The 15,193-nt window shown below is 30.3% G+C and overlaps 1 protein-coding gene across 6 annotated transcripts in view; it reads left to right on the forward strand.

Moving 5' to 3' along the window:
* Positions 1-15,193, forward strand: part of LOC132741675 (uncharacterized) — a 38,984-nt gene that overhangs the window by 4,116 nt on the left and 19,675 nt on the right. Inside the window, exon 1 of one of the 6 annotated variants that reach the window (XM_060729898.1) lies at positions 3,233-3,574. The exons of 1 other annotated variant lie outside the window; for it this stretch is intronic. Coding sequence is in view for 1 of the 5 variants with exons in the window: in XM_060729895.1 (XP_060585878.1) it covers positions 14,020-14,136 (117 nt within the window). In the remaining 4 variants the exon portion in view is untranslated. Of the gene's footprint in view, positions 1-3,232; positions 3,575-8,832; positions 8,957-10,899; positions 10,924-12,318; positions 12,432-13,943; positions 14,137-15,193 lie in introns of those variants that run through there. 4 more of the 6 variants (XM_060729904.1, XM_060729902.1, XM_060729899.1 and 1 more) reach the window with 4 other exon arrangements.

Consider the following 15,193-nt stretch of genomic DNA (forward strand, 5'->3'; position numbering starts at 1 on the left):
TACTCTTTCTTAACAATGATATTGTTGTATCAAATAAAATAAAAGATGAACACAAAGTTGGACATCACAAACAACAAATTATACATATTGTAGTATGAAATAGGCCTTGTTGAAGCAACAAGGAAAAAAAACTAGATTTCACATACTTTGGGGTTATGAAAAGAATTTTGAAAAAAGTTCATTGAAATGCATGTATTTGTAACACGATTTTGATCATGTGCATTTTCCTTATACTGTCTTGTAACATGATTTTGAAAATGCGTATTTTGCTTATACTATTTTGTGACATGATTACTGTGTATTTCCTTATACATTTGTTTTATGATTTTGCACCAATGCATTTTCCTTGAACTATTTTGTAACAAGATTTTGCACATGTATTTTCCTTAAACTATTTTGTCAATGTGTATTTTCCTTATACTGTTTTGTAACATGATTTTGCACATGGGCATTTTCCTTATATTATTTTGTAACATAATTTTAGGCTTATATATTTTCCTTATACTATTTTGTAACATGATTTTAGACAAATGCATTTTCCTTATGCTATTTTGTAACATGATTTTAGACAAATGCAGTTTCCTTATGCTATTTTGTAACATGATTTTGGACATATGTATTTTCTTTATACTATTTTGGAACAAGATGTTAGAAATGTATATAAATATCATTTTGTATCAGATTTTGCACATGTGCATTTTTCCTTATACTATTTTCTAATATGATTTTAGACAAATGCATTTTCCTTATACTATTTTGTAACATGATTTTAGACAATTGTATTTTCTTTTTACTATTTTGTAACATGATTTTAGACACATGCATTTTCCTTATATTATTTTGTAACATGATTTTAGACAAATGTATTTTCCCTATACCTTTGTACTATTTTGTAGCATGATTTTAGACAAATACATTTTTACCAGTCTCTCTGCATTGCTGACTGGGCAAATTCAAATTTTGATATCCAAAAACCAGAGACTGTTCTGAAATTTTAAACCAAGGTCAGATATAGCAGTTTGACTAGTTGGGTAAATACAACTTTGGATATCCCTAAAATTGAGAATTAACTATTTTTGAAATTCATAACCAAGTCAAGTCAAGTCCATCTTACAAATTTAGCTTAGTAAGGGTGAAAGGTTAAAGACATTTCTGGTTGACCAGTAAATAGCCTGTGAGAGATATTTTATTGAAGTGTAAACAGGTTGATGATAATTAAATGTACCTGCACCTAAAATCTGATTATCACAAGAGATAATCTAAGTTTAACAGGACAAGTGATGCCCCAAAACAAAAACAAGCTTTTGTTTTTACAATAAACATGATTTGTGGTTCTATGAAGACAAATGATTTAGTATAATGCACTTAAAGGGTTACACACTTAGATAAAAGGTGACTGTACTGTACAGGTTGTAGGTGTAAATATGGTATAAAAGATAAACCTGAGTCATTCTTAATAACTACAATAAGAGCTGTATTTATAAACTTAGTTGTATGCAGAAGATTTAAATTCATAACAACTGTAAGTACATATTATTATGTTTAATTCTTCAATTGACTTAATTTTCCCTAGTGGCTGAGGGTCTGCCTTTAAGGGTTGAGGCATTATTGAGGCAGTTTACTGTTTATCACTGCATGACCCTAAGAGCCGACTAAATGTGTTTGAATTACTGGACTCTATGCATCTCTTAGCTCCAGCAGGTGAGGTGGTTTTGACCATTAGTGTTGCTTTAAGTTTTGTAACATATGTTAGCCAAAGTCATCACCATATGACCTTAATTGTGTTGGTGCACTATAAAACCAAACAAAAAAATTGCAGCTTAAGTGATATTGTACGGAAACTTATAATGCTTAAATATATATAAATGAAACAATGTGATTATAAACATGTCTATTCATTAGTGACGTCTCTTCGATCCAAGGCAAGATCATAAACAAAGAACACCTTACTTGTCTTTAAGAGGATAGGGCTGCTGTCATTTACATATGACAACATATTGTGGTATCTTTTCAATTTCCAGCAGTCTTTTATGTGATACATCACTGATGGATCGCTACATAGTGCTTTATATTGTTACAAGTTAACACTGTCAAATAATTCTTCTTCTTATATAGCTGAAACGTTCTTTTTTTTTTACACCCTTAACCTGCTGAATTTGTGTAATGGATTTTCACAGCTTTAAATTTAAAATATTCCATTCAAAAAAGGTCAGGGAGTTCAAAAACTACAAACAATTTCAGAGAATTGTGTATATATAAGAGCCTGGTCAAAATGACCGAATGTGCAGGTTGGCCTGGCTTTATACTGGTATCAAATACTGATCACTTACCGTTCCTGTAGATTAAGGGTTATGGACGTTACTAAAATCATATTTGTACTTGCAGCTTTTTAACAAACATCTTTGTAATATTAATAATGATATAGGATTTATTTATCTTGCCAAACAGAAAAGGAGAAATAACATAGACTTGCTCTGACTCTGCCGCCTAGGACTGAAAATAAATTTTTTATTGCAGCCTTTTTGCTAAATCATTGAATTTAATTGTGTAAAGCTTAATTTTGTGCGTCACAAAAATACAATTGCATGCGTGTAACATGAGTTGGTTTAGGAGACTCTAATATCTATTTTTATTTTTTATGTATTTTCATTACCAGGTAGGTACATTAATGGTAATGAAAGATTGTGTCTATGATGTATTATATTACACAAAGAGTCATAATAAAGTTTATAAAATGCAAGGTGGTACAGCCACAATCCATTTGAGCCGCGTCATGACAAAACCAACATAGTGGGTTTGCGACCAGCATGGATCCAGACCAGCCTGCGCATCCGCGCAGTCTGATCAGGATCCATGCTGTTCGCTATCAGTTTCTTTACTTGTTATAGGGTTTGTAAGCAAACAACATGGATCCTGATCAGACTGCGCGGATGCTGGTCGCAAACCCATTATGTTGGTTTTGTCGTGGTGCGGCTCATTTATAGTTTAAAGTTGAGACCAACATTGAAATGCAGCAGCAGCAGAGGTCTGTTTAAATATTTATCCTACCTGTTAAAACAATGGTCACTGTTTTTATGCTACAATAATAGGCCTTAGGATAGGAGTAGAATTTAAACACAATAACATAACATTAAACTTTCATATGTACATTTACATTCATTGAAAAGACCTTCTTTTTTTTCAAGGGACGGATGAATTTTAACAATACGGTACAAAATAATGACAATTTTATGGCTTATATATGGATTTATTGAAAATTTACAGGACGGATCACATGGCTATTGTGGTTTGAATAGAGCTAGTGTATATATAAATATGGGGGGTATTGATCATTTTATTTAACTCTGAGTTTCATATAACATTGGGTTAATTTATCAGTCAATCTGTGACACAATAAGTTAGTGTAACAAGATCCCTAGGGGTTTTGTTTATCATAATTATCTCTTTGTAACTAAATGGACAAAAAGTGTTGTTTAGCTTACACATGGCTCAGTCTGACTTCTAGATTTCCACAGCAGGGGATTCATGCCTTTAAGTTTTGTTCTAATCATTGAATATGGATCTATAATTTGAGGTATTATTAAATTTTCTTTATATTTATATGAAATATTATATTTTAATTTTTTTTATCTCCATTGTAATTATTGTAGGGGTTGGTTGTTTTTTGTTTTTTTTTATTAATAAAATATTAAGATTATGTAAAGATAATATTGTATGGAACATTTTCATGCTTGCAACTAAATTCATTAAAAAAAATTGATGATTTTGATATTGGATTTTGTAATCTAAAACTCGATGAGGCCAGAATTTTTGTTATTGTTTTATTTGTTAATATTATTATGTAATCTTGTATTTTAAATCCTTAAACTTTAAATCAGATATCTCAAGAAGATCACATTGGAAAATCCTGACTAGGTGTGAATTATTACCTGTAATTATTACGTTTGTAATTTTGATGTATTGTCAAAAACCCCTTAACAATGATGATAAAACAGACAAAAAACACTGCGACATGACTTTAAAGGTGTAGACATTGTGGTTAAAATGTTATGATTTTGCCCATGTTAAATGAGGTAATGATTGTATAAATTATGTCTCGACTAATTTTCTACAAAAATCTTGATTAATCACAATGACATGGACTGCGGTTAATGAAACAACCTTGTGCGTCATTTAATATGTTCAAAATATAGAACTTGCCTGTACAAAGTGTAAGGAGAAAAAAAATTGTCATGTCTCTAGTGTCATGCAATATCTGCAACCATGTCCACGTCTTCCTGCAATTTTTGTTTAAAAGGGTTTTCCATTTGGGTTATGGGTTTGCTATGCTTTGAATTTGGAACAGTCCGTTGAACATATAAGGGATTTTAGAATTGAGCTATTGTCAGTACAGAGCTTGGTCAGACTAACTTATGTGCAGACTGGGCTGACTTTATACTTGTGACAGAGGCTTGTAATAGCTTAGTCTTTGTCATCTTTGTCAGCTGTAGCATTCAAAAAATGACTGACAACAAGAATCACCTGTTTATTTTTATTTTAAATTTGTAGTAATCTGTAGGAAAATGTTAAGATACATAAACCTCTCAACTTCTGAAAGTCACTTTTGATGGGCTTTTCCAGTCCACAGATGTGCAAGCTGGCATGACTCTATATTGGTGGCTAAGGGTTTTGGTTCCAGCAGTAGAAATGAGCATAACTAGTTACCAGAGAAAGTCAACATTGTTTATTTTCTTGAAAGATGGTCTGAGAGTCAAGCTGAAGTTAACAGGATAGCATATTTTTCAGACTCAAACCTTGGAATATTTAAAGGTCATTGCCTTCCCACCTTGCACATCCATACAGTCTGACTTCTTGGCTAGTATAGAGCAAATTGTATCCATTTTATACTTGTAACGTACAAATGTACTTGTATTAATTCATGTCTTAGCAAAATTGATTATTTGAATATGGCATAATTAACTCACCATTTTAATTATGATGATGATGATGATGATGGTTAACACTCAATAATTTCTCACTTGTTAATATGGAGACAATTTTCAACAAATATTTCGAGGGTTGACTGCAAAACTGTAGTAACTTATATAAAATAAGGAAGGACTTACAAAGTTTTGCAGCCAACCCTTGAATTTTGTTATAATAATACTTGTCACACAATACCTTGCTATTTCATCATTACAATTTGTTCACATCTGTGGTTTATTAACCGATGTATGATTTAAGATATAAGTTATTTGAATGGCGTTACATAGATCAGATATAACACGCAAATTTAGTAGACCAGAGGTCGTTAACAAAGCCTAAGGTATAGTAAAACATTCCTAACCTTAGTAAGCTAATAGATATTTTTCATTGAGAAATCGGGTATTTTAAATATATCTGTCTTTTGTGCAAGAAGATTATTTTTATAGGGTAATAGGACAATAATAGAGACTTACACAAAGTAGAGTAATCTCGGGCTGAGACGGTCGTTATGCCTCGACAAAAAATTATTACGTTTGAGAAGTTTGTGTTCATTATTTTTTGTCTACAATCCGGTCATAGTAACACTACTGAATATAGTCCGACTAAGAGATTATATTCTTGCTCTTTGGGTTTTTTTTAAGACATTGGGTTAATTAAAGTATATTATCAAAAATAAGTTAGAATTAGGCCTATCATGATTTTATCCTCCATGTTCATATTATGAAATTGAAAACATTTTAACATTTAATATTTTAGCAAAAATAATGAAAAGGTAAGTGTGAAAGTATCCCTTGTTATTGAGTATGAAGACTTTTATTTAACTTTTGGGGAAATTTGATAAACTTTTACAAGAGATGACAAATAAATTCTAAGCGGAATTAAAGTACATGTATTGTGGTTTTTGTTTGTTTTTACACATAATTATGAATTTTATTGTAATGAGTTTCACTTTAGGTCATGATGTAAAACATGTATATGACATTTATGAAATTTTGCAATAGAAAAATAAAACAAACACTCTTCTGTCTGTATGTAACATTTTTCATTCACTAATGATAAGAAATTAGTGGACACAGACCAACAAAATTCTTATTTAGTCATAGTTGACCCTTAAATGACATCATGGTTATTGTTCTACATTATGTTTTCATAACTTTGTCAATAAATGCTATGATTTTTCAAGACATTATTTCATACTTGATTCTTTCTTCAAGGCCACCAATACCCACACAATTGAGTCATTTCAAATTGACATAATTCTTTCTGCAAGGCTACGAAGTGCCCACACATTGAGTCATTTAAAATCCAGGCCAGTTTTATGACACTTTCCTGGCAAACAGTACCTGTGGTACCAAATCACCTCCTGATTTTACACTTGATATGTTGAAAAAATAGAATAAAATTTGATACTGTTTTTTGTAATAAGATAGTGAATTGTTTAAAGAACTAGTTAACCATAAATGACCCCTGCATAGCTTTTGGAACACATATCAAATAAAATGTATGTATGATAAGTAATATACTTTATTGTTTAGGAATATAATTATGCAGTAGGAAAAAAAATGTAGGTGTCACATTTTTGATTAAGGTTTTAAGACAGAGGATTAAAATTTGGAATTACATATATAGATGATCTAAATTTGTTTGAATAAAAAAAGTTTATGGAGAAGGTTTAAACCTTAAAGTACATGTATTAACAAATAGTAAGTTTTGAGACTTAACACGTATCTTGCTGAAATTTCTAAATACATGTACCATTTTTTGGAACTATTAATCATTAATCTATGAAGCTGGCCTGGCAGCTAACAGTACAGAGTGTGCAGGTTGGCCTGGCTCTATACTGGTGGCAAAGGCTACTATAAAGTCACTTTTGCTTGCAGTAGATTAAGGGTTGGAGAATTATTCACTTACATAATTTATCAAATTAATGAAGGTTTTTAATTTTTGGTCGCATGTTGTTTTGATATAAACAAATGTAATATATTACAAAATTATTTTTGTCATTTTTTTCTTTAACTGTAAAATCATTAATTTTCATACTTGGAAACATAAATTTTATTTAACAAAAACTTAAAGCTATTTCATGGATTTATGATTTTATGACTTTCAAAGTTGTACTTTTTGTCAAGATTTTGTAATAAATTATTTAAAACTTTATATGTTTAATTTAAGTTTGAAAAGTTTAATAAATAATAATCTAAAAAGATTTTTTTTTTTTAATTTCTTCGTAAATTTTAACAGTTAACCTGCCGGACCGAGTGTATCGGCTGTTTACCTTTGTCACCAGGATAAAGCCAGGCCAGCCTGCATGTCCGTGAAGTTGGACCAGGCTTTATACTGTTCACAGACACACTTTTTTTTCATTTTGATAATTAACAGTGCCAAAATGGAAGCTGGTCTTGTCAATTTAAGAAATTCAGCATGATAAATATAGATGTTATATACAGTCTTTTGTACTTTATAGGAACATTTTTAAGGAGCAAGTAGTGTACTTCTTATATGTGGTTAACAAATGAATCATATAATGCTCGGATGGGTTTTATTAATAAACATTTAATTATTTAAGTTAGTACGCCTGCAGATGAGCGTACAAAGTTTTGAAAAAAAAAAATTTTTTTTGGGAAAAATATAAATATTTCAAAATTCATGCAATAATTTACATCCTATATGCAAAATATGCCAGAATTACATCGTATTCATGCAATTTTTTTAACAATATTTTAAATGTTAACAGAATAAGAGGCTAGTTTTGCAAATTTTTGACATATTTTAGGTATAACTTATGTATGTTGTTCATGCCTTATTTTCAGGCTTGAATATATTTCTCTTGACAAAACCCTTCCTATTTCATAATAATTAGCAATCTGGAGGCATGCTATGTATACTTTAACCCTTAGCCTTCTAAAATATGGCAACAGGTTCTACCCATGTGACCAGTACAGATCATTCATGGTTTACACTGTTCGCTATAATCAGTCATTACAAATTGTATAAGATAATTTCAGATGTTTGCATTGTGAAATTTTCCAGTTTGCTATTCATTATACATATCGCAACATTTCATTTTTCCTCATACCAATCGGAATGATCGGCTATTATGACAGACAAAAACGCCCGAGAAGTTGCAATTGCCCTTTCACAAAATCTGATTTCATTCCATAAGGGCCTCACGCTTCGGCGCGGATGCCAAAAATCTTACCTACCAATGATGAATGGTTTTGTCCGGATTGAAAGATGGACAAGTCCATTTTAGATATTAAACATGGTAAGGGTTTAGTAAAAAGTACACAATTGTTTTGTGTTTACTTTGTATAATAAAGGAGATGTAATTTTAGATTTGAATAACTTTATATTTCTCTTTACAATTTTATATCAGTTTTAAAACCTTCCTAAATTTTCCTCAGAATAAACAGTCTGCAGATGTTTCTTACAGTAATTCAAATTTTCACCATTTTCATGTTTAAATATTGAATACTACATTATAAACTGGGTGCTAGAGGGCATGGACAGTAGTTTGTACTTAACAGTACTGTCCATGCATGAACAGGCTGCAACATTTTTAATTTTGCCATTTTGGACTTTCTTTTGGGTTAATTATTTTTGCTTTTTTGAGGTATGCTACTTCAACATACTGGCGGCAACAGATTGTACCAGTGCGACCTGTGTAGACCAAGATATGACGGCACATCCATGCCGTCTGCATGATCATGGTTTACATTGTTCACAAATTTAAATCAAATCATTACATATTTTGAAATTTTTCTTAAAAATGATTCATGGTTTTGTCCACATTGAAAGTCCGGTTACGATATTTAACTTGGTACAATAAAAGGTACACACGTAATTGTTTTGTGTTTAATCTACGTAATAAAGGATATGTAATTTTTTATTCATATCAATCATTTAACATTTGTATGATAAAAATTTTCTTTGTAAACAAAATGTTATAAAGATTTTGTTAAAAAAGGAAACTTCGTGTTTGAATTATAAAGTAAGTAAATGAAATTTTGTTGATTCTGTACATAAACTTGACTTAGATGTTTGACTTATTAAACTCTGGTCTCATTTTTGCCATGGAAAAAATACTCTTAAACTAATATTAAAATTATTTATAAATTTGATTTAGGTTTACCAACTGCTTAAGGAGTGTTGAAGTTTTGAACACATGGATTAAAAGAATTTCCGAATATTTTCTCAGATTCTGTAAAGAAATGTCTGACATTTTCTGTCAGATGTTTTGTTATTGCCAATTGTTTGTGTACTTTCAAAATATTCTTTTGTCAATTCTTTGTTTACTTTTTGCTTACTGTCAGTTGTTAATCTACTGTTAGTTGTTAATCTACTGTCAGTTTGTAAATCTACTATAAGTTTTAATCTACTATAAGTTTTAATCTACTAAAAGTTGTTAACTGTTAGTTGTTACTCTACTGTCAGTTGTTAATCTACTATCATTTGTTAATCTACTGTCATTTGTTAACTGTTAGTTGTTAATCTACTGTCAGTTGTTAATCTACTGTCATTTGTTAATCTTCTGTCAGTTGTTAATCTACTGTTAGTTGTTAATCTACTGTCAGTTGTTAATCTACTATCATTTGTTAATCTACTGTCATTTGTTAACTGTTGTTACTCTACTGTCAGTTGTTACTTTACTGTCAGTTGTTACTCTACTGTCATTTGTTAATCTTCTGTCAGTTGTTATCCACTGTAAGCTTCTTGTTTGGTTTATTTAAATTAATGAAATATGTGCTGGCAAATTAAAGCATGATTAGTTTTACAATCCTTTAAATTTGGTTTGTAAACTGCCTTTGATCTAAATGTGTTATCTCAATACAGTAATGTAATGTTCATTTCTTTTTTTTTTAATTATGAAATAAAAACAAGAGACATATAATTTAACTCTCTTCTTTCTTTCAATGAGAACCATATATCAACTGTTAGTTAGTTTATCTACTGTTAGTTATTAATCTACTGTTAGTTGTTACTCTACTGTCAGTTGTTAATCTACTGCCAATTGTTAGCTAACTGTCAGCTGTTTTTTTAATTGATGAAATATGTGCTGGCAAATTAAAGCACGATAAGTTTTAACAATCCTTTAAATTTGGTTTGTAAATTGCCTTTGATGTAAATGTGTTATCTAAATAATGTAATGTTTATTTTATTTTTAATTATGAAATAAAAACAGGAAACATGCATTTAAGCACTCATCTTTAGTTCAATAAGAACTATATATAAAGTCAAAACAAATACTGGCCTGCAAATATTGAGGAACGTTCTTGGTATTAAGTAAAAGGTGTTTTAAATTGAACAGCTTTTGTGTTTAAACTTTGATAGTCTAGTACAAACTAAACAAAGCCTATTTTTTTAAAGAAAAGAGACTTTTTAAAATATCATATGATTAGACATATTTGTGGAAATGTCAAATGACTTAAGATGTTTTTGTTTTTCAATAGGGACCATTGAGATAGACTCGCAAAGTGTAATCCAAGCTTTGAAACTTTACTCTCCGGCTTAACCACTTGTCTTTTTCAGTCACAAACAATTTGTTGTGTTTGATTGCATCTTGAAGTACCACAGTATGTCTGTAATATATTGGTCATCTGGAAAATCAGATTAGGGGATTTATAGAATGAAACTATCAATGGATTGTATACTTCACAGGTGTCCACTGTTTCCATTTTTGTCTTTATTTGTAGTGAAACTGAAATGAATAGCATGTTTTTGTTTAGCTTTTTAGTGTTTTTATCCCATTTTATTACTGTTTAGTGCAAATATTTTTTTCAAATGCCTTAATGTATGAGGTATTGTATTCATGGATCTATTTTTGAATAAGATCCTTCTTCAAATTTGGATATATAACAGTATCAATAAATTCATGATTTAGACTTGTTTTCATGCAGTGCTACTTTAATTGTGTGGTATTACTGGGATTTAATTTAACTAATTATTGTAATTTGTAAAGTAAGTATATTTTCATCTTTTACAATTTAAGAAAATTAAAAAAATATATAGATGAAAAAGTCAAGGTGTTTATTAATTGTGTGCTGAAAAGACTTTTTTAGGTTATTGTTTGAAGAAATATACTTTGGAACCCAGCAAATGATGGGTTTTCCCATCTTATCCGGCAGAATGCATACTTTCAAAGTTACAAAATGGTAAATATATATCAATAATAAGTGCTAGGCATTGATCACTCTTTTGGGAATAGTCATAAGTGCAACATGTAAAAGTTTGTTGGTACTCCAGTATAAGGTAGGAAAAACCTACATTTGCAAATTAACAACTATTTTGTTCTCAATATTGCGTTATATTCTGACCCGGAACAAAGCTATCTCAGAACCTGGTCACGAAGTTAAATATTTTTGACTTATAAATAATAAGGTTTTGTTAGTCTTGAATTTGTTTTCCATATACTCATAATAATACTCATTACATCTTTCAGATTGGCAAAATATACATACAAAGTAAGGGCTTACAAAAAAATATGAAGAATTGTTTTTAAAGGCACATAATGCCTTAGAAAAGATTAAATTGTTTCTTCTTTAGAAAAGACAAACATGAGTTTTATAAATAATGGTTTAGGGCATGTTAGATCCTTATCACCTGAAGACAATTCGCTGAATATGCAATAATTTGTCATAAAAGTAGCAAAATGTAAACAAAGTAGTACTTTGACCTTCATACAAAATACTAATTTTCTTTGCTCCACTTAAAAGTAACTGCCAAAAAGCAACAAATGGAAAGATGGTACGAGTAACTTTTGGGATACTTTAAAAGTACATGAAAATTAAAAAGCTTTTGAGAAATAAAATTATGCATTTCTGAGGCATAATGGGCCATTAAGAATTGTTTTTTTTGTTGTTGTTGTTTTTTGTTACAGCCATGATTTCACGTTTTGAAGTTTTATTGTGGCATGCTTTATAATTATAGCATTTTTAAAAGATATGGTGGTGAAAAGACAGAACAAATTTACTCCAAAATGATTTAAAATGTAAATGTTGACCAAGATTATATAACATTACATGAAAAAAAAAAGATTTACAACATGTGATTCAGAAAGTTGAATTATAACTGAATAGGTCAAAAGAAATAAATGTGGTGTCAGCAATTTAATGATCAGTTCTATTGTACAGTACACTCCATTTTGTATACCTTACATAGTAAGAATTTGTATTCATACATTTTGAAGATTATATTTGAACGATATTCTTTTTATGAACAACAATATTGACAATCCAGTTTTCACGGACAATAATTCTTTTTCCCTCGTATTTCAGAATGTTTGCTTTTCACACAGGGTATTTACTTTATCTTACAATAGAACTGAATAATTTAAACATGATTATATTCTCATTATTTTGTGTCAAGGTTTTAATCAAGAATGTTTGGTAACTTTTAAAGTGTTCGGCTTTTAAATCAGCCATATGTGAAATTAAGGATTGTTTCCAACGGAAGTCTTTTGTCATAGGGTAAGAGAAAAATCAAAATCTTGTATTTGTACTGAAGGAAATAGGCTAAATGAAATGTAATTAAAATCCTTTTATAATTTCATAAAATTAAATTAAAGGTTCCTTTATATTTTTCTTTCATGATTATCTTACCTTAAAAATTGTTGTATTAGGAATTTCATTATCTAAAAGCAATACTATCGCAAAAGATTGCTGATTGAAGACTTTTATAGTTTTTACCCAGTAATCTGCTAGAACTGAAAATGATCAGCGTTTTCCACCAGTATAGAGCCAGGTCAGCCTGCCCATCTGTGCAATCAGACCAGGGTTTATTTTGTTGACTGACTTACTTTATATTTTTAATTTGGTGGTGTTGGTAGTTTTCACTCCAGATCATGGCAGTAAGCCACATTGAATTTACCAGAGCAATGTTCAGCCACGGCATCTTGCCTGTCAAACATTTTACCAGTACTTGTTGCCTTCACAAGGAACTAATTACTTCTGTACATGCCAGAGCAGAGGTATAGTGCGAATGACGCTAGAAAGGATTTCATGATCAATCACAAGGAAAGTGACCTGGGCTGTCCGGGAATCGAACCTCGGCTGTCCGATTCATAATCCAATGCTCTACTTATTGAACTAACTGGATGGCTTCTTTTCAATTTGATAATAGATATTTCAATAAATAGAACATGGACAAGTCCTTTTAAAAATTAAGCAGGATGAAGTCTATTAATATAAGACATATATGATGACCAGTGGTTGATTGACATCCACTTAAACTGGTAACTGGTAATCTAGGGAAGTAATTACAGAGCACTAGTGTGTTAATTAAAAAAGGGGAGATAATTGTAATTAAGTATAATATTTGAAAACTTGTTAGGAAGAAAGAACTTTAAATTTGGAAAGTATAAAGGAAATAAAGGAGATATATTCTGATTTATGGGGAAAAAAATTGAAAGAACATTGAGAACATTTTTTAAGAATATGAAAAAAAAAATTAAAATAGGGGCACAATAATGTGCAAACGTTTCAAATAAACAAGTTTGTCAATACAGGCAGTCATATATTAACAATCTTTAAAAAGATATAATATATAATTTATCACACTTGTGTTAAAGATATGATATTTATCTGATGATAATGAATGTTTGATATTGCTAATCCATTATACATGTATCACCTTGTCGTCTGCTTCCCCTCAGGTGGCATTACTTCCTGTCAATAATTATTGTCACCTCTTTTTTTTCTTTTTGACATGACATGAAAAATGTCACATTTTATCATTTCTTATTATATTTTGCCACATTTTTTTCATGTAATATCTTATAATAACCAAGTGTCACATGATTGTTGTTGTTGTTGTTGTTCATTCATCAGATATATACATTTACTGAAAGTAAAAAAACAAGCATAATTATGTTCTGCTCCACATTGCACAATTTCAATTTCATTTTTTTTTGTAGTTATATTAACCATGAAATTTAAATTTTGGATATCTTAAGGTTAAGGAAAAACAGAAGTGTGTGTTAAAATATTAATGTTGGAAACTTCATTTTGATGTGACATTTGTTGTTATTTTGAGTTATATAAACATATAAACTTTAAAATGTGTCAGAAAAGTCCTCCGAGAAACACTGTCACAGTGTCAAGAAAACTTTTAGTTTCGGGATATGTTAGAACAAGACGGGGATCAACAACAAAATCTGTAAGGTGGAGGAACCAGGTATTTTCAAAGTTAGCTATAAATTTTATTACTGGGCGTCAAAACACGTGAAATTTCAGCAATGACAAACAAGTATTTTTAGTTAAGTTTTGATTGTATATGTTTCAATAAAGTAATTCAGTGCATTTTTGCTTGTGATAGCAATTTCAATTCATGTTTATATTGTTTTATGTTAATATATATATCTAAACATTGTGTGGAGGCATAATTGATGTTTATATTTGATTTCATAATGCTTATCAGTTATCTTAAGTGAGGATATAAGTTATTAGATTGCTTAATATTTTGATTGTGCAGACAGTAAAATGATGTTTATGATATTCAAATGAGCTGCGTCACGACAAAACCAACATAGTGGGTGTACGACCAGCATCGATACAGACCAGCCTGCACATCCTCGCAGTCTGATCAGGATCCATGCTGTTCTGTCAGTTTCTCCACTTGTAATAGAGATGGTAAGCGAACAGCATGGATCCTGATCAGACTGTGCGGATGCGCAGGCTGGTCTGGATCCATGCTGGTTGCAAACGCACTATGTTGGTTTTGTCGTGACGCAGCTCAAATAATGAATTTCTAATTTTTAAGTATAAGGGTTGTACTGCGATATTTATCACTGCTAATTTTAACAAAAGTTTTTTCTAAAACAAAGAAAATTGCTTAACCAATCAATATAAAGACCCTGATACAATATATGAACATAAAAATGCAGACATGGGAGCTAGGATATCACTGCCTGGTATTTTAACTGTATAAGTGGTTAAGTTAGTGGCACGTAAATGTAAGTGAATTTCCAAATTGACAAAAATGGCTAACATTTCGTGGAACCTAAATATCAAACAACATGTCATTAAATTCTACCCTTGCATGATTCGCTAATATTTCCTCACTGAAAATGTCTGGAATATTAAGTTCGCTAACTTTTCGACACATGGAAATATCCACTTTTACGGTACATGTATACTGGTGACAAAGGTTAATCACTTACTGCTCCAGCACTTTTAACTTTTGTTACCGGCACATTTGCCAAAAATGGTCAAATTATCATAAAAATATATTT

Source organism: Ruditapes philippinarum, unplaced genomic scaffold (assembly GCF_026571515.1).
Source record: "Ruditapes philippinarum isolate M1 unplaced genomic scaffold, ASM2657151v2 ctg1985_1_1_1_1, whole genome shotgun sequence".
NCBI lineage: Eukaryota > Metazoa > Mollusca > Bivalvia > Venerida > Veneridae > Ruditapes > Ruditapes philippinarum.